The sequence below is a fragment of the Pelophylax lessonae genome, assembly GCF_965119305.1.
Source record: "Pelophylax lessonae genome assembly, chromosome: 12".
Lineage (NCBI taxonomy): Eukaryota > Metazoa > Chordata > Amphibia > Anura > Ranidae > Pelophylax > Pelophylax lessonae.
Window position 1 is genome coordinate 30,392,134 of NC_138779.1, and position 20,611 is coordinate 30,412,744.

A 20,611-nucleotide genomic window follows, 5' to 3' on the forward strand; every position below is an offset into this window, starting at 1 on the left:
GCAACATGACCTCTTCAAGTTTTTTGATGTATTCAAAATGATCCATGATCCCTGGTATGGGATAAATAAGCCCAAAACCAAAGTATGAGAAACATACCCATAGCATGATGCTTGCGCCACCATGCTTCACTGTCTTCAAAGTGTACGGTGGCTTGAATTCAATGTTTGAGGGTCGTCTGACAAACTGTCTGCGGCCCCTAGACCCAAATAGAACAATCTTGGTTTCATCAGTCCACAAAATGTTGCACCATTTCTATTTAGGCTAATGTGTTCTTTGGCAAATTGTAACCTATTTAGCACGCCGTTTTTTCAACAATGGGGCTTCTTGCCAATAGCTTAGCTTCACACAGGTCTTCTAATTGTTGACAGGTAACTTTAGACCTCGTTCATCAGCCTGGAGATGATCATTGGCTGAGCCTTAGCTATTTTTCCATCCATTCGAATGGTAATTTTCCTTTTTTTTCCCACGTCTTTCTGGTTTTGGTTGCAATTTTAAAGCATTTGCGATCTTTTAGCTACGCAGTCTATCAGTTTCTATACTTCTTTATATGTTTTCCCCCCTCCAATCAACTTTTTAATCAAAATTTGCTGCTCTTCTGAACAATGTCTGGAACGACCAATTTTCCTCAGATTTTCAGAGAGAAATGCACTATACCCAGCATGTACAACATTTGCTGCCTTCTTCCTTTTACACCTGCTTTTTCACAGTCTGAATGACCTCGCTAATTGAATTCCACACTGCTATTATTTTGAACACACAGCGTTCAATTAAAAATATTCAATTACACACACACACACAGGTGCATCGCATAAAATTAGAATATCAAAAAGTTAATTTCAGTAATTCAATTCAAAACATGAAACTCATATTTGTGATATATTTTTTCTAAAATATTGAATTTTGGGTTTTCACTAGCTGTAAGCCATAATCATCAAAATTTAAAAGGAAAAAGAAATTCTTGAAAGCTATCATTCTGTGTGTAACACATCTATATAAAATATAGGAGTTTCACTTTTTGAATTGAATTGCTGAAATAGAATATCCTCAAAATGTTATTTTAAATGTATAAGATGCACCTGTAAAAAAAAGCAGCATGCACGCCATGACTGTTCGGTCTGTTGGTTTGCTATTAGTGCCGGTTCACACTTCCGCGTTTGCGGAGATCGCATGTAATTCAGAGCGCACTGCTCCTAATTGCATGCGATCTGATGTGCGGATGCGAGTTCAGCCATACACTCTGCATGGCTGAATTCGCACTGTATCCGCACCAAACACGCACATGAGGCTTTTTTTGAGCCGCAGTAGAATCGGATCGCATAGTGTTTCACACTTGTGCGATCAGATTCTGTGCGTACTTGCAGATCGCATTGCGATATTCGATCGCAACTGGGGGTGTCGTTAACTTTTAATTGACACCCCCTGCGTATCGCATATGGCAGTGTGAACTGCCAGATGTGCGGATGCGATGCGGGAACATGCTGCATTTTCGCAGCGTTCCCGCATCGCAGATGTGTGAACCGGCACTTAGTCTACTACACCTACTGGTAAATTATTTGCCATGTGGAAATATAATTTATAGCAAAAACAGTGATTTGGTTAGGGATATTGGACTAGCTATTATTTTGAACACAACTGTACATCATAAATATTCTAGACACAATGAGGAAAAGTGAAGAATAGTGCAGAGTGGAATAAAGCCTCTTTTAAACTGAGAAAAAGAACAGATACTGCTCCTAATTAACATTTTATTATTAATTAGTTGTGCTTGGTTTCCTGTTCTATGCTGTGTCTATGACACAGCACAGACCAGTTCAGCTGGCGCTTTATGCTCCCAATTCCCTTGCCGGTCCCCACCTCCGGCTCAGCTGAGTGTGGCAGGAAAGAGCGTTAACCCTGCAGGCTTTACACAGTGGTTGTGACTCCTGATGTCAGACGCTACTGACGAAACCCGTAGGGTGGGATCTAGCGTGACATCACTTCTGCAGGTGGAACGCAAACCAGCGTCCCTGCCATACCAGATAAGCTTGTCGTAACTGCAGTGTTTTTATTTATGCGCAATAAATTAATGTTAAATTACTACACTATGAAGGGCCTTTTATTTTTCCCTGACTTTATGGTATAACATCTGATTGGAGTGGATCACCAGCGGGAAGCATAACCTTATGAGAGTGTATCTTTTAACATATCCTATATACACTTTATATGCTTGAGTCAGTCTGGGGAGTAGGAATTTTTTCTGGTGGTGGTGGAAAAGATCTCAAACTCAGTTCTTTGCACGTTTTGGAGCACTTTTGTGTTATTTTTAAAGGGAGCGTGGTTTTTATATGGTTTATTTTACACAGTGATTACCCAGTGTGAGTAGAGAGGGGGATGTAAGCGGTCTGCTGACAGTTACATAGTTAGTGAGGTTGAAAAAAGACATTCGTCCATCCAGTTCAACCTATGATGTGTGTGTGTGTTTGCTGTTAACCGTACATTGTATACCCCTGTATGTTGTGGTCTCTAAGGTGCCCATCTAATAGTTTTTTTAAACTATCGATGCTCCCTGCTGATACGACTGCTTGTGGAAGAGAATTCCACATCCTTACTGCTCTTACAGTGAAGAACCCCTTACGCACTTTAAGGTTAAACTGCCCTTCCTCTAGTTTTAGTGAGTGGCCACGTGTCTTATTGTATTCCCTTACTCTGAATAGTTTCTTTATGCTAGGGTCGCCAGTACAGTATTTGTACATTGATATCATATCCCCCCTCAATCGTCTCTTCTCCAGAGAGAATAAGTTCAGTGCTTGTAGTCTTTCCTCATAGCTGATGTCCTCCATTCCCCTAATTATTTTTGTTGCCCTTCTCTGGACTCTTTCCAGTTCCAGCACATCCTTCCTGAGGACCGGTGCCCAGAACTGGACAGCATACTCCAGATGTGGCCGGCCCAGAGTCTTGTAGAGTGGAAGAATAATCTCTTTATTTCTGGAGTGAATCCCCTTTTTTATACATCCCAGTATTCTGTTGGCTTTGCTTGCAGCGGCTTGGCATTGCATGCCACTGCCAAGCCTGTTGTCTACCAGTACCCCCAAGTCCTTTTCCATCCTAGACTCACCCAGAGGTTCCCCCTCTAGTGAGTAGCTTGCTTTCTGGCCCCCAGGTGCATTTCTTTACATTTTTCAACATTAAACCTCATCTGCCATGTAGTTCACATCCTGTTCGCACAATCTGACCTGGGATCTTTAATCAGGATCGGACCTTGCACCACTTTCTATTTCATTCTGTAATAGAAACCTGACACAGATAGATCTGACAGATGTATCTACTTAGTTAATGTGGTGCACGCCAATTGCATCCGTTTCCTGTGGCATTATATGCCGAAGGAAGCTTAGTTCATTCCCTTGCCCAATCTGCAGCTCCCAATATTGGTATAGCTCCCAGAATAAAACTAGTTTTCAGCTCTGGTCTCTGCTCCGTGATTAAATTAGATATACAGTGGGAGAGGTCAGAATACAAAACAAAATTATAGCTTGAAGTCAGGGGTGATTTCCCTAGTTTTGTAGAATTGATTTCTTTGTAGATTTATTCACCTCCTGAGCTCCAGATTACACCAACATCTCAATGACTGGCAGCGCCTGCTTAGGTTAGCTTCATCCTTTACAAAACAGAGTGTCATGAATGCACCCCGCTTATTTTTAAATGTAAAAAACGAGAGCATTATCATAAATAATTCTAAATAAAATTGATTAAAACCCCCTAAACACAAGGTGAGGTTACTGCTGTACAGTAAAGAAGTCTGACTGTAATTTGTAGACTTACATTGGTAATACTGTGAGGTAAGTGTTCATAGTCTGGACATGTCCCCTTATGAGGACTGCTGCAGGTGGGATACAGCTCTCCGTTAATGAGGCCATTCATGCCGTTGTGTACACTGTGATGCATATGTGGACAACCATTAGCGATATTCCCATTTCCAATGAATCCTCCATGGACATTTCCATTAATCTGGTTAGTTCCTGGTAGCGTTGTGTATTCGACCATCTGCCCGTTTAGATCGGAACCTTGATATAGATAGCCGGGTGGCTCAAATTCTGCAGAAACAAGAACCCAGTTACATCTACATATGGATGACAATATCGAACTGTCTGCATCATAGGCATGTTCCTCCAAATCAGGGATCCTGAAAACTACGGCCCTCCAGCTGTTGCAGAACTACACATTCCATGAGGTATTGTAAAACTCTGACATGACTAGGCATGATGGGAATTGTAGTTCCTGAACAACTGGAGGGCCATAGTTTAACTAAATGGTATATGTTTAACATGGAACTCTTCACTTTTACAGATTTTATACTGGAAGGCAGGGTGCTAAAAACAATCAATGTGCACATTGGCTGGTCATGGTCCTATATGATCATATATGGCAGCCAATAGGAAATGTACACATGTGCATGGAGTGTTTAATGGACCCTCCCACTGTGACCTATAAACAGGCTCATGCGGTAACAAGCAAAATCTGAACATTGCCTAAGAGGCAGAAAGAAGAATAACGCCGCTGTTGGCACTGAGCCACCCGGATGACATCATTATTATTAAGGATTTCTATAGCGCCAGCAGTTTACGCAGCGCTTAACAATATTAGAGGGAAACAGTACATTTACAATACAAGAGGATTAAGAGGGCCCTGCTCAGAAGAGCTTACAATCTAATGGGGTGAAGCAGGTGTTACAAGAGGTTGTAAGAGTAGGGAATGACATCAGTTCTAAAGTCACCGAGGACAGCCTTCCACCACCTCTGGCAAGCAGCATCTTAGAAATCCTGATGTTGATTTATTTGCTGTGTAACATTAGACTAAAGTAAACCATAAATATAGATTTTTATTTTTTTGTTTAGTTTGCGGATGGACAAAATTCCCCACACAGCTATTGTATTCTGACAGCCGCCGTGCCGGCTGCCAAAATGCCCCAACAGCGGGTGCAACTGATTGGAGAGAAGGAGCGTGGTGACAGGGAGAGACACACAGATAGAACAACGGAAACAGCTGAGATTTTTACAGAGTAGGGTTACACAATACTCTCTTTTTTTAATCGCCAAACACGAGTATCAATACTCTGTCAAGTACCCGCCGTTACCGAGTACTGATACTCGCACTGCACACAAATGCATGCAGTTTGAACTGGAATGCAGTGCAATTACTGTCTGAATCGCATGCGGTTTCCCACCACTCTTATGTGAACCCAGGCATTGTCATAGTGAGGATTTCAGCCTGGGTTCATACAGGAGCAGTGGGGAAACCGCATTCGATTCAGACAGGAATTGCACGCGATTCTTTGCAGTGCGACTTAAGCTAATTCATTTTGTATGGGTGCAAATCACACTGCACAGTATCGGTTTCGGATATCAGAGCATTTTCACAAGTACTCATGTACTAGGGATGCACCGGTGTCCGTGCCGATACAGAGTATGGCCTGCTTTAATAAGCTCCCATTTATGTATTGCATTTTTTGGAAACAACTGTTACAATAACCATATTAAAGTAGTCTGTGAACGACTTGCCGATTAATCCTTACTGGCATTCAGTGGCTCTGCACAATGCGCCTTTAAACATCACTATCCAGATTCTGCCCCCCTCCGATTCTACAGCAATGCTGTGTATTGAATTTATGACTTCAGATATAAGCAAGAAGGGTTTTGTAGCACCTGGCCTGTCCAGCATTGTGACAACGTTTCAGCACTACGGAAAATGTTTCAGAAGACTCCATGAAGAATAGAAGCCATGCACATCCCCCAACTCAGCGCAGCCTCTTCAGACCACCATTATACTCTATGATGGCCAACCTTGGCACCCCAGATGTTTTGGAACTAAATTTCCCATTATACTCAACTACACTGCAGAGTGCATGAGCATCATGGGAAATGTAGTTCCAAAACATCTGGGGTGCCAAGGTTCTCCATCACTGTTGTCTCAGTGCATGCAGAGGATCGCAGAGCACCATTGGGAGAGCCAGAGACTGAAACAATGTAACAGCCCCAGCCATGCCAGTCAATAAAGACTTCTGTTTAGCCATAGTTGATTTGTAATTTATATTAATCCATTCCCGCCCATGTAACACATTTGTGCGTCAACAAAAATGGGGGGGGGGGGCTTTAATGCTCACATGCCACACATATGCATTACTGGGCAGCCGATGTTTCTGAGCTGAGAGTGTGCGCTCATTGTGCTTTCAAAGACAGCTCTCGATCCCCACTACTGATCAGTAGCTGATGGGACTGCCCCCCTCCGATTATGTGACAGCCAATCATAGTAGTCACTGATTTTTCCCACCCCTCTGGTCTTTCAGGACTTTTTGAAAGGATGGGAAGGGGTTAAATGGTGAAGGTTTGCGAGAAACATGCTTTTAAAATGAAGACATTGGGAATTGATATCACTTTCTCAATTTATTTTCCAAGAAACAGAGAGAGGTACTTACTGTGCATGAGACGTTGCTGTCGATGTTTCAGGAGACACATGGCAATGAAGGTCATCAATATAAGGACCATCCCGCCCAACACACAGCCAACAATGACATACAGCATGTCCCCGCTCCGGGCCAGAGTGATGGATGAGCTGGAGCTTCCTCCTGCGTTCCGTTCTGAAGCGGACGTCGTGCTGAGCTCAAGAGGGGGGAATTCTGAGGCTCCAGGGCTCTTTCGGGCTGGATTGAACACAGACATAATCCAGGGAACAGTTAAATCTAGTCTACTCTCCACAGCAAGAAACTGATAACAGATACAATTGTTTACTTCACAAGCCCAGAAAGAACTACTTCATGAAAATATAAACATTTAAAGCAGAGCTATAGGCAAACCTTTTTTTTTTTTTTCGTAAGCGAAGGTGATTACCTATCAGATTTTTTTTTTTTTTTTTTTTGCCATGTGTCCCATTGCGGAGATTTCCCTTCACTTCCTGTTCCATAGGCAAACAGGAAGTGAGAGGAAATCCCTGCAAATTAAGGAAATTCCATTGGGGACCCCCAGGTCACCATGACTATTGGAAGATTGCCTCCCCCCGCCCCCATTACTTTTTTGGGGACAGCCCAACATTTGGGATTTACTTTTAAATGATAATGGTAAATAGGACAATAGAGAGGGTGAATTTCACTAATGGGGGGGCACAGACAGCAATAAAAACTGACAGGCATACTAATCCCTCTCCACTTTACCCAAAACTAAAAATAAAGTTTTGCTTTTAACTATACTTTAAGACAGGGGTCTTCAAACTATGGCCCTCCAGTTGTTCAGGAACTACAATTCCCATGATGCCTAATCATGTCTGTAAATGTCAGAGTTTTACAATGCCTCATGGGACGTGTAGTTCCGCAACAGCTGGAGGGCCGTAGTTTGAGGATCCCTGCTTTAAGAAATATGTTCATAGGAGGTTGTGGGGAGTCAATCACCCCATAATTATTTGTTTTGCTTACAACTTTGATTTTAGGTGAACTGGTTATATAAAGTTCTCTTCAAGTGAAAGAGCTACTAATGACATTTACAAGCAAATATATAAAGGTCTTTAAAAGGCTTGGAATGTTTGCCATGTAATGTGATGATGTCAAATTTTTGTTATTTGTTGTCAGCCATTTCAGGCTACAAAATTTGTAATGTAGATGGACCATGCTGTCCTCTCTCCAGGACATCAGCTGCATGTGGGGAAATCTCACCAGAAGCAGAACATCATGTCTGTTCTGCTCAGTCTCCCTTTCAAAAGGAAATGGTCACAGGGAGTGATAAAAGCAGATTATTGCTACAGAAAGAAGATAAAACACCCAAAAAAAAAACGCTAGGACAGGATCTAGGGTGGTTCGGGGGTACATTTGGGTAAGGCCTGGAAATACATTTGAAAGAATGTATTACCCCAACATTTTATATTCCTGATATGTGCCTGCTGCCAGTCCCCTCTGCTTTCCTAGTAAAAACTAACCAAGCTAGACATGAGTGCACAGCATGGTCAGTTTTCTGGCTGTGCCTACTCTCCACCAATGATTAGACTTGTCCTGACATCCCCCTCCCCCCCCCCCCCCATCCTCCGCAGAGCCACTGGGAAGATCCTCCCCCCAGCTCTCTGAGCTCTTTATGCAGAGCAGAGATCTCTTAAAAAAGGTATTATATATATATATATATATATATATATATATATATATATATATATATATATATATATATATATATATATATATATATATATATATATACACACACACACACACACACACACACACACACACACATATACACACAAAAGGGAGTAAACCCCTCACATTTTTGTAAATATTTTATTATATCTTTTTATGTGACAACACTGAAGAAATGACACTTTGCTACAATGTAGTGAGTGTACAGCTTGTATAAGGGCTCTTTCACACGGGCGGTCCGATCAGATCCGCCTGTCAGTTTTTTAGGCGGATCTGATCGGATCCTCCATGCAGCTCTATGGGGCAGCGGGTGTCAGCGGAGGTCACCTCCGCTGACACCCGCTGCCATTCGCATCCGATCCTGTGCTGAAATCTGGACGGATGGAAACCCTATTTTTCCATCCGTTCAGTAATCGGAGCGGAGCGGATCTGATGAGAGCGGACAAGCGGTCCGCTCTCCTCCGATCCCCCATAGAGGGCAGCGGGTGCTGAGACACCTCCCTCTCCGCTCTGCAAGCGGAGACGGAGCTGTCATCCCCTGGCTCAGCGGGGATCGCGGATCGATCCCCGCTGAGCAACACGGATCCGCCTGCGGAGGCGGACCGTGTGAAAGAAGCCTAACTGTAAATTTGCTGTCCCCTCAATTTGGACATTTTCACTTAGGGGTGTACTCACTTTTGTTGCCAGCGGTTTAGACATTAATGGCTTTGTGTTGAGTTATTTTGAGGGGACAGCAAATTTACACTGTTATACAAGCTGTACACTCACTACTTTACTATTTAAAACTGAATGAGAGTTGTTTTTCAAGGTAAAACTGAATGCTGAAAGCAAACATTTTCCATGTATACTACATGAGGCTCTATGTTCGCAGTATGGATGCGCGTACTACATCTGTGACAGCACTGACATGTAAGCGGACTTCCAGGGAGTATTTTTACCTTTGAACTGTCAGCTTTTTTGGAGAACTGCGTGAGGTGGCTGTAAAGGCACCTGATTACTTCTACATGTACTGTACGCTGATGCATCTCTACCCCTACCCCATCATTTATCTCAGGCTTACCTGTCTATCCTGGGTGCCTAACATCAGGATAAAGACCAGTGGGAGATCAACAAACATCCATTCACTGATCTCCCTGTGAAGGACGAACCCAGAAGCGCTCAGCTCTGATTACTTCCAGGTTCCGAGGTAATGTAGCACAAGCTGTGCTTAATTAGCTTCAAAAGTGACTCACCTTTAGTCTCGCATATCATGACATTGCTATAATCACTGGCTCCTCTCTCATTGAAACACTGCATCTTGATGTCATAAGAGGTCTCTGGTTGCAGGTCCCTGATTAAATGTTGATGCTTCGTTCCTGATTGAAAAACACAGACAAACAGACATGGTCCTCTGTTACTCAGCATATTTATTAAATGGGTTTATCATTTTTTGGTGTAAATCTTTAAAAAAAGTAAGCCCCGACAAAGCACTAACATACCTTCCACCACGTCCCTCTTATAGTCGCCATCGTTGTCGCTGTCGGTGGGCCGGTAGTAGATATAGAAGCCTTGTATGGGAGTGTTGTTGTTATTTGATGGAATGTACTAAGAAGCAGAGGAATATGGGACAGAATTCAGTACAGATCTTTATTATCAGTACACGGGGGTATATTACAGGTAAATATTTCTGGAAATAGCATTTTCTAAACAATATAAAAGACAAACTTCTAATCATAGAACAGTGGAAATACTCACAGTCCATTTCAGCAGTATGTGTGTGTCGGTCACCGCCTCCGTGTGGTCAATGCGAGGACCTACAATCAGCGGATTGGGTAGTCGGCTGCCGTATGCAGCAACCTGGTAAGGTCGCGAAACCGAACTGCGCGTACTCTCCCCATAATTATTGATGGCGATGACCCGGAATTTATACATTGCCCCTTTAATGGATCAGAAGGGATAATCAGATAAATGTTTGAAGGGGTTATAGAAGCTACTTTATGGACTATGAATGGTTGTATAATGCCATTTATGAATAGGAAACATATACAGTATCTCACAAAAGTGAGTACACCCCTCACATTTTTGTAAATATTTTATTATATCTTTTCATGTGACAACACTGAAGAAATGACACTTTGCTACAATGTAAAGTAGTGAGTGTACAGCTTGTATAACAGTGTACATTTTCTGTCCCCTCAAAATAACTCAACACACAGCCATTAATGTCTAAACCGCTGGAAACAAAAGTGAGTACACCCCTAAGTGAAAATGTCGATTAAACCCCACTAATGATTCGAAAAATTAACAAACTTTCTTAGAATATTATTTTTCTAAGAATTTTTGCTCAAATTTCTACTCCTCTATGACCAACTTTATGTAGATATTGGAAAAACATGGACTTGTTTTAGGCACAAATTTAAAAATCAAAAAAGTTTATTAAAAACAAAAAACAAAAATATACATCATACTCTCCTCCATTGATGCTGACCAATTCCAATTGTGCTGGCAACTATCACAGGACTCTGGTTTGCCAGCTGGCCCTGGTGTAGCATTTGGTTTGGGCAGATAATCACATTAGTCTGACTTTTATATGGTTTTAGAGTATGATGTGTATTTTGTTTTGAATAAACTTTTTTGAAGTTATACCTTGTGCCTAAAAAGTATTTTTCCAATATCTAGATATTCTAGTCAATAGGATGTAGCACTTGTTACCACCCACTATGCACTAGTGATCGACCGATATCGTTTTGTTTGTTGCTGATACCGATATTTTGGTCAATGCATATCAGTATGGGCCGATATATTCGTACTTTTACATTTTTTTTTCCTCTTCTGGAGGGATCTGGGATCTAAAAGACCCCAAACCCCTCCTCTGCACTTAAAAGCATTCGAATCGCCAAGTTTGACTGTTTTGAATGCTGTCATTTTTTTAATCTGGCGCCAGTACCCGGAACTGATTTCATGACATCACTTCCATTTTTTTGCATGGCAATCCGATCAGAGCCGAATATGGCTTTGATCAGGTCTTTGGCGGCCGTGCAGACTTGATGCCTGGGTCTCCCGGTGGGACGGGAGACCTGGGCGAGCCGCGGAGGGAGGGGGGGAGGGAACGTCCCCTCCTGCTCCTTGTAATGACAGCCAAGCGGCTTCTCAGCCGCATCGGTCATCATTACAAGACAGCCGATCGTTGGCTATGGACGCCGGTACCGGGGTGATGCCTCTAGCTGTAGGCATCACTCTGGTACAAGCATTTTCCTGAAATATCGGCAATATCGGTCACCTTGGTAGCAGATTCCGATATATAGGGGAAAGTGCAGATCGGCCCTCGATATATCGGCTTTGCCGATAATCGGTCAATCCCTACTATGCTCCCACAGTACCACCCTGTGCTGTTGTTATCTCTATTTATTATGACCAGCTTTAGTCTAGGTTTTATTAGTCCCTCTAATACATGATCCCACAATAAAGTCAAACATCTCTTCCTGTACCTGGGTCTAGATTGGAGACCTCCACAGACAGTTTTGATGGGGGGATGTTCTCTGCCGCAGTAACCCAAAGTCTCCCAGCTCTTTTGTATTCCACCTTAAAAGAAGTGATCGGGGAGCCTCCATTAGCCCTTGGGATCCAGGTGACGTAGACCGAGGTCTCAGATGCAGTCGAAATAGTGGGACGATCTGGAGCTTCGGGGACTAAAGAGGGCAAGCAAAAGCCATAAATGAATACAAGTGGTCTATGTAATTGATTTATTCAGCAGAAAGAAAGTACATTCAATTTCAACTTTCGGCAAGACGTAGTCATTCGAAACAAGACAAAAAGTTAGAATGTGCAGTTTATGGCCAGCCCAAAGGGAAGCCCCACGTCTTCCCTAAGTTTGAACTTTACTATGCAATAAACTTTATGCTGTCATTTTGCAAACATCCACTTATCGCTGTGTTTTTCTTCAATTTCAATAAACTTTACTAAAACCACTGCATGGCTCTTTTCACATCATTACTCCTACTGGACATGACTCCTCCTTTGTCCTCAATCATGGTTTAATCATGAGGATAAAAGACATCAGAAGACAAGTCAAGTCCAGTGGGAGTAAGGATTCAAAAATAGCCAGGCAGTGGTTTCAAAGTTTATGGACATTGGAAAAAAAAAGTGGGGTGTGGCCTGTATGTTCGTTCATGACTGCAGGAAAGAGGCGGTTCCCAATTAGGCCTAGCACTCCTAGACATGGAGGGCACCATGAGCGGTACAACGGCTGTCATTCTACATATAGTCTGACTTGCCTTGCAGGTCCTCCCAGTCTGGCCACAAGACCCGCCAACAGCCTTTTGTGTTGGAAGTTTGGAACAATGCTAATCAGGTTCACAATAATCAAAAATGAATTGGAGAGTTTCACAGGTCAACATTTGCCAGCTGACTAAAAATTCAAGACTTAAGTCCAAATAACATAATTCCAACTGGAAACCAATCCTCAATGTGGTCCACAGAAGACCGCATCTACAGTTTTCCAACAGTATTATTAAACACAATATGCCAGCCTGGCTTTACAGACTACAGTTGTTTTGTGAAATCAGGGAGCACTTAGACAAACATGTATAGATTGGCTATGTGACTGGTACTCACACCTTGGAAATACTTACACAGTCCGCTTGGAGACAGAGAGCAAAGAAATGAAGAATAGAGAAAGAGAGAGGAGGTTAGTAAGCAAAGGACATCTGTTAAGGGAAAACTATGCTTCTCAGTTTATGTTTAAAAATATAAGCTGTGAGCGTCATTTCAAACTAAAAGGCCAAATCGCACCAAAAACGTATATTTTTCCTTTTTGCATGGTTTCTAAAAAAAACGACAATATCACATGCAGGCTTTTTTTATACATCTCTTGGGAGGCTCCAGTGGCAGGATCACCCAGCCAAGATTTTCTGTTTCACCCAATCACCTCAAAGCCAATAAATTATGGCACCACATTTCTTTAAAGCAGAGATCTCCAAACTTTCTAAAAAAAAAAAAAAAAAAAAAAAAAAGGGACAGTTTATGGTCCTTCAGACTTTAGGGGGGGGGGGCGGTCTGGCCTTAGGCTTAGTGGTTACTGGGAATAAAAAAATGTACATAGCACTTGTAGCCAGTAGGAGGAGGATTAGTGTCTCGTGATTGGTGTCAGTGGGGGTAATAGCGCCCAATTGTTTATATCAGTGGGAGGAAAAGTGCCCCCATCGTTGAGGTCAGTGGAAGAAATGGCAATGCACTATTCCCAACGCACAAGTTCCTGTACAGATAAGTGGGTGCTGAAGCCATCACCGTCTGGAACCGTGTATAGTCAAGAGTAAGAGAATGTCACCAGAACACCAAGGATCTCCAGAACAAGTCCAAAGCTTTATTCAGTGATTACCCCATTCCAGTAGATAGAAACATTTTGGAGCCACGCAAGATCCCTCCATCTGATGAAGGGGTCCTGCATGGCTCTGAAACATTGCTATCTGCTGTAACCATGTGATCACTGAATAAAGTTTTGGACTCTTTCTGGAGATCCTTGGTGTGCTGGCAACTTGCTCTTGCAGTAGAAGAAATAGCCCCCAATTGTTGGTGTCAGTGGGAGGAATAGTGCCCAATAGTTGGTGTCAGTGGTAGGAAAAAAGCCCAATTGTTTATATCACTTGGATGAATTATGCCCCATCGTTGCTTTCAGTTGGAGGAATAGTGCCCAATTGTTTATATCAGTGGGAGGAATAGTGCCCAATCCTTTATATCAGTGGGAGGAATAGTGCCCAATCCTTTATATCAGTGGGAGGAATAGTGCCCAATCCTTTATATCAGTGGGAGGAATAGTGCCCAATTGTTTATATCAGTGGGAGGAATAGTGCCCAATCCTTTATATCAGTGGGAGGAATAGTGCCCAATCCTTTATATCAGTGGGAGGAATAGTGCCCAATCCTTTATATCAGTGGGAGGAATAGTGCCCAATCCTTTATATCAGTGGGAGGAAATTTGCCCCCATTGTTGGTGTCAGTGGGAGGAAAATCATCCAATTGGTGTCAGTGGGAAGACTAGTGCCCCATCATTTGTGTCAGTGGGAGGAATGGTACTCCAATGTTGGTGTCAATGGATGAAATAGTGCTCCATGGTATGTGTCAGTGAAAGAAATGGTGGCTCTTAGTTGGTATCAGAGGGAGGAACAGCGCTTCAAGGGCCACAGTTTTTGACACCACTGCTTTAAATTATTCTCCATAATGAAAAATAAGCCTACAAATTGGTATCCGGGCTTGAGATGGCAACATCTCTGATATGCTGATACTGCCTTGTGAGTGGGGGTATTACTCCTGGGAATGCCCCCCTTGTAAGAGTCAAGGGGAAAAAAAACACATTTTGAGTGAAGCTAGCCTTTAAAACATATCCAGTCAATGAATTTTGATTGGAAATATTTTAATAAAAAGAAATATAGATTGAAATAAAAGAAAATATATTTTTACATAGAGCCAGACAAAAGCTCCAAAATGACACTTACCTCCGCTGTGCCGGAAAGTGTCTGGATTCACCAACCCAAAATTATTATTGAAACTGTCATGGAATGGAGTTTGCTTGGGGGCCCCAGCTGGAGGGGACAGCGCCGGTGTGTTCTTGGAAGATGAACTCCTTTCTGTGCATAGAAACAAGGCCACCATCAGAACTGCTTATAGCTTTGTAATTAAACCACCAAAGCAACCCCATGTTCACTGAATGATAGGCTCAGCATCTCATAGAATAAAAGTTATATATCAGTAACTCACCTTTGCTGGTTCGGAAGGTAAGCATAGCAGGCTGCCCCTCACCGGCTGCGTTTCTGGCCACCATTAGAACCTCATATAGACTGGATGGTTCAAGCTCTGTTAGTGGAAACTCGTTCTCGCTGGCCGGGACACGGATAGAATTCCAGGGCCCTGCCACATTGCCATCATCATCCAACTGCAGAACATTATCAAAATTGTGTATTAGTGTCAAACATTTAAATGTATAAAGTCATAACACTTCCAGCTGTGCCGGGTGCCTGGTCCCCTAATCCGCTATGTGGTTCCTTTCACCGGCATCTTGGTCCTGCAGTGGCTTAGGGAGGGTCAGCAGCATTATACACTCCTGGAGTATTCAATGCTGAACATTCTTCAAGTAAAAGAAAAGGAATTGGCAGCACTCCAGGTTGAGTCCAGATTTATTGACTGGACATCCAAATTAGGACAATCGTGACAAGGTAGACGCGTTTCACACACTGACTGTGTGCTTAATCATTAAGTGCTGCCAATTCCTTTTCTTTTATCAAGTTTTCACGGAGGCGAGCCGGGGCATGCACCAGTGTGAGTCATCAGGCAATTACACCACCTTGAGCAGTGAGTCCTTGTCTCTTCAATTCTTCAAGTAAGCTTTGAACCTTCAACCCAGCACTGTTCAGCAGCATGGGCAGCAGGATAGGCTAGTATGAATTGCTTGCTTTGTGAGTATGCCTTGTATTATCTTTTTACCATAGCAACAGGGTCACTTTAAAATTACTTAACTGAACCTTTAGCAGTTTTAGCTTGTTTCAGGAGTGCAGATAAAATCCTAATTATCCTATCTATCCAAATGGAGGCAGTCACCTCCAAAGCCAGACACCAAGAAGTTGATGTCTGCTTTAAAGTTGAACTATAGGCAAAACATTTTTTCATTTTGGATAGAGTAAGGAAGGGTTAGAATTAGGGATCGACCTGATTATCGGTAAGACCGATATATCAAGGGCCGGTATGCACTTTCCCCAATATATCGGTATTGGCCCCGGAGGTTATTGATATTAGTGTATGTAAAATCCTAGCATCCACTTTATTAGTGTTTTATATAATGTCCAGTGTGTGTTTTTGTAATCTAATAGTGTGAAATACCTTCATTACATCGCCGCTTGGCCCTTAAAACACACTGGACATTATATAAAACACTAATAAAGTGGATTCTAGGATTTTAAGGACACTAAACTTGGTTCACACGGGATTCCTGGCAGGTACGGAGGGAAGGGAAGACCGCACATTACAGCTAAAAGACCTACCCCACATGTTCAGTACCAGATTTGTGTCAAAAATTGTCTTTATTTTTCAAAACTTATGTACAAAATATCGGCCGATACCGATATGCAATGGCCAAAATATCGGTATCGGCAACGAAAAACCGATATCGGTCGATCACTAGTTAGAACCCCTGTCAGATTTTCTATTATTTTTTTTTCACCATATGTCTCCTGGTTCAGAGATTCCCCTTCACTTCCTGTCCCATAGCCAAACAGGAAGTAAGAGGAAATACCTGCAAATTCAAAAAAATCTTTTGGAGACCCCCAGGTCACCATTGGAAGATTTCCCCTCTATTACTTTTCTGGGAACAACCCAAAATTTGGGATTTTCTTTTACTTTCACTTACAATGATAATGGTAAATATGACAAATAGAGAGGGTGAATCTCCCTAAGGGGGGCACAGACAGAAATAAAAAACTGACAGGGGTTCCAATCCCTCTCTATTCTGTCCAAAACTTTAAAAAAAAAGTTTTGCTTTTAGTTATACTTTAGCATTAATGGGAGCCATGCTTTTCCTGTGCAATAAATTTGTAACAGAGGTCTCCTTCACCACCTCGGCTCATTACCTACAACTATAGAAGAAGGAACAATTCCGCTAAACATTCTGAAAGACATAGCGTACATTTGTTAAAGGATTACTAAACCCAGGAGCCTGCATTCACTATATCTGGTCTCCCACAGTACACAGAACATGGAAATGCAATTGTCTTAGTACATATAAACTGCCCAATACCTTTTCCCATCAGCAGTATATAGCAGTCTTGTGACTTCTATCAGTGTCTGGTTAAAGCTTGTAGGAGGAGATTTCATACTGCACTGGGTGTCCTATCAGGATGCAGGACCCCCGACCCTCTGTCTGGACAGTGCTTATTACACCAAACTGAGCATGTGCAGACTGACTCCACTAACTCACAACGAACTGAGCATGTGCAGACTGACTCCAATAACTCACACCGAACTGAGCATGTGCAGACTGACTCCACTAATTCACCCAACTGAGCATGTGCAGACTGACTCCACTAACTCACCCAACTGAGCATGTGCATACTGACTCCACTAACTCACCCAACTGAGCATGTGCATACTGACTCCACTAACTCACCCAACTGAGCATGTGCAGACTGACTCCACTAACTCACAACGAACTGAGCATGTGCAGACTGACTCCACTAACTCACACCCAACTGAGCATGTGCAGACCGACTCCACTAACTCGCCCAACTGAGCATGTGCAGACTGACTCCACTAACTCACAACGAACTGAGCATGTGCAGACTGACTCCACTAACTCACACCCAACTGAGCATGTGCAGACTGACTCCACTAACTCACACCCAACTAAGCATGTGCAGACTGACTCCACTAACTCACAACGAACCGAGCATGTCCAGACTGACTCCACTAACTCTATCTTACCCAGACATGTTTTTGGGGCAATGCAAGAAGGGGAGGATCTGTGCATACAGTATCAAACAGCCTTTTTACACAAAGCAGAGGATTGCCCTCTTAGGTTCTACAGAGAGTATAGCAAGCATGCTTTACTGCATATGGAGACTGATTTTACTGTTGTGGGTTTAGTAACACTTTAAGCATGGCCTGTTATTCACATCTGAAAAGATACAATAAAATGAGTATTGTAGAGAAAAATCACAAACTACTTTGTACTAATTGAACTGGCATTAAAAAAGAGCCATTTCCATATGTAAAGAGAGCTCACCTTTCTATAGCGCACAAAGTATGCATTTATAGGCAGACCGCCATCTCGTCCCGATCTCCACACTAAGAAGTACACGTCTGGTTTGGTTGTCTGCGGCGGGCTGAGTATAATGGGTGCCTCTGGAAGCAGAGCGCCATTGATTGGCTTATCGGTAGGTGGAAAGCTGGGGTGGGCGGTAGTCCGTGTTAGGCCTGGGGTGCTGGTGGATGAACGCACAGTGCTGATCTCATAGGGAACTGAAGGGATAAAATAATCATTATTAAATCACAAACTGGCAGGTATTGACCTTAAACCTGTACTAGCTGAGCAGCAAAACTTCTGGAACTTGTACAGAAAATAGAGATAGGCGCTTTGTTTAGGTCCATGACCGGGTTCCCACTGCTACTCTTGATAGGGCCCCTAGCAATTCGCAACCCCTGTGCTAAATCATAAGCAGTGGGGCCCATTCACACTCATGCATTTAAATGGCACCCTAACTCACTAATACAGTAGTGAGCAATGAATATACACTGCTCATTTTTGGCTGTATTGTGGTGAGTTGGCTACCTATTCAAAATGGATGGGTTGTCTTTACGGGAACAGAAGATCCAAGACATTTTGTTTCCACTTTGAATAGAGCAGGAAACAGATCGACCACCTGTTATGCTATTTTTTGGCCATCTGTGAAGGGAGATATACCATAGCAAGGACGGGGCCACAGAGGTGGTTGCAAAATTCGAAGGGGCAGAAAAACATCTTCCCAACAGAGGTTGTCCTAGGATTTGTTGCTGGGAGAAGAGATTGCTGAGATTTGTGCTGGGGGTAAGGGAAGTACTATGTATTGGTGGAAAGGACTTCGGGAGGGCCAACAGTCTACAGGTTAGGGGGCGATACTTGCCTTGCCCCGGGCATTGCAACCCACGCTACGCCACTGCATTAACCCATCTTTGTCAACTTGAAGCGAGAAAAAAATCTCTCCTAAGCGAGGGGAAAGCTCCTCTCAGACAGAGGAACATGTACAGTAATCCCATTAAAAGTATTTAACTCAATTCTGTTCTGGTAACAACTCAAAATTTTGGATTATGCTCAACTTTCACAGGCTGGGTGATAGTGGTCACCAGGACAAATAGAGAAAGGGGAACACAGCCAACAATAAACAGAGGGGTTTTTTTGGATTAGATACACTTTACGCCTACCCTTAGATACATGTATTTTGTAGAATTGGATTGTAATGTGTGTAACTAGATTGAGATTTTTTTTCAAGAAGAACTTTTTTTCTTGTCAACAGGCATATAATAGAGGAGCCCTGTTGTATATTTTTAACATGAGCTCACTCACACAAACAAGTTGGAGAGGTACATGACCAATGTAAGGGAAACTCGCAGTAATGCGGCTCCCCGCTGTGGGCTGAATGAGAGGCTGTGAAAATAGCAGCAGCACACAGAAGGGCCAGTATTAAATGTCGTATAAAAGGATGACTGGTAACTTTTCCAGAGCAGAGTTCAAGAAGTGCACCCGGCAGGACGTGCCCTCCACAGTGGGTGGAAGAGCTCATTGTTATAAAAAGATCTTTACAATCTGCATCACTGATACCCACATAACACTGAAAACGACAGCACATGAGGCAATGACAGTGTGCAAAATGCAGCGGGCATAAAAGCACGCGTACAAGTCAAAATCAAAGTTATACCTTTTATAAGCCAAGCAGATTAAAAAATCGCATATGGATGAGCAATGGAAGTCATGGGTGACACCACAGCGCCAGGAATTTTGCCGGGTGCTCCCTGACACTGAGCTGGAGCTTTTCAATTACGATTGCACAGGTGCGAATTTTAAAAAAATAAATAAAAAATATATATTTCCACAGATTTTTTTCCCCCATATACAGGCTATGTAACATAGGTGGAGAGGGTTGGCAGCATTTTGTAACACCACCTATAGTTAGCCTTTACTTCCACTTTAAGCTTTTGATTGACCTAAACTAAATTGTACTGGTTGCCTTTACTAAAGCAGGGTATTCACTGTTGGAAAATTGGCCAGGTTAAGCAGAACTAGCTGACTTCCGATCCACAGGTACTGCTGTCAGTTTGCCGGTCATGCTGGAAAACCAGCATTTGATCATGGCTTGCAGCCAATGGCTGTAAGTGCTCATCTGTGTATTCTGAAGATGGGGAGAGTTCCCGCTGTCAGAGTACAATACTCCGGCTGGGGGGGGATCCCTGTCTCACACATCATGTGTGTTGATGAGGGGATCTGGGAATCTTTTTTCATTCAACCAGTGAAACTGAACATGTATACCTTCATTTAGGCAACCTCCTTGTGGGCTGAGCAAGTCAATAATCAGATCCAAATCAACTGAAAGATTTCAATTTCTGAAATATTCATCCTGACCAAAGAGAAAAATTATCTGTGTAATTCTTGCTTCACCAGTTGCTGCGTTCTACATTATGTGACTGCGCCGTGCAATCTTTCTGAGCATTTCTTTCTCCCCATTCAGAGGAACTGGAAATTCTCCTTACATCAGATTGGAGGAGGGAGAGGAACACTGTAGAGAGTGTCCTGAGAAGGCCTCTTTGAATGTTCATAATATACGTTATTCTCATTTAACTTGCTAAATTATACCAAATCCTACATATATGATGTGAGTGGAGTTCGCACTTAAACCCAGCTATCTTACATGGTGGTTTAGCACAACTGACCCCATCAAGTCACAGTGACTCCAGCAACTGGAGAGAGAAGAA

The 20,611-nt window shown here is 42.7% G+C and overlaps 1 protein-coding gene across 3 annotated transcripts in view; it reads right to left on the reverse strand.

Annotated features, from left to right (window-relative positions):
- Nucleotides 1-20,611, reverse strand: part of CDON (cell adhesion associated, oncogene regulated) — a 208,747-nt gene that overhangs the window by 5,408 nt on the left and 182,728 nt on the right. For all 3 annotated transcript variants that reach the window (XM_082273421.1, XM_082273423.1, XM_082273422.1), the window contains 9 exons: nt 17,892-18,127; nt 14,879-15,053; nt 14,617-14,748; nt 11,615-11,815; nt 9,882-10,063; nt 9,626-9,731; nt 9,380-9,502; nt 6,450-6,674; nt 3,800-4,071 (listed from right to left, as the gene is read on the reverse strand). In XM_082273421.1, the coding sequence (XP_082129547.1) occupies nt 3,800-4,071; nt 6,450-6,674; nt 9,380-9,502; nt 9,626-9,731; nt 9,882-10,063; nt 11,615-11,815; nt 14,617-14,748; nt 14,879-15,053; nt 17,892-18,127 (1,652 nt within the window). The remainder of the gene's footprint in view (nt 1-3,799; nt 4,072-6,449; nt 6,675-9,379; nt 9,503-9,625; nt 9,732-9,881; nt 10,064-11,614; nt 11,816-14,616; nt 14,749-14,878; nt 15,054-17,891; nt 18,128-20,611) is intronic.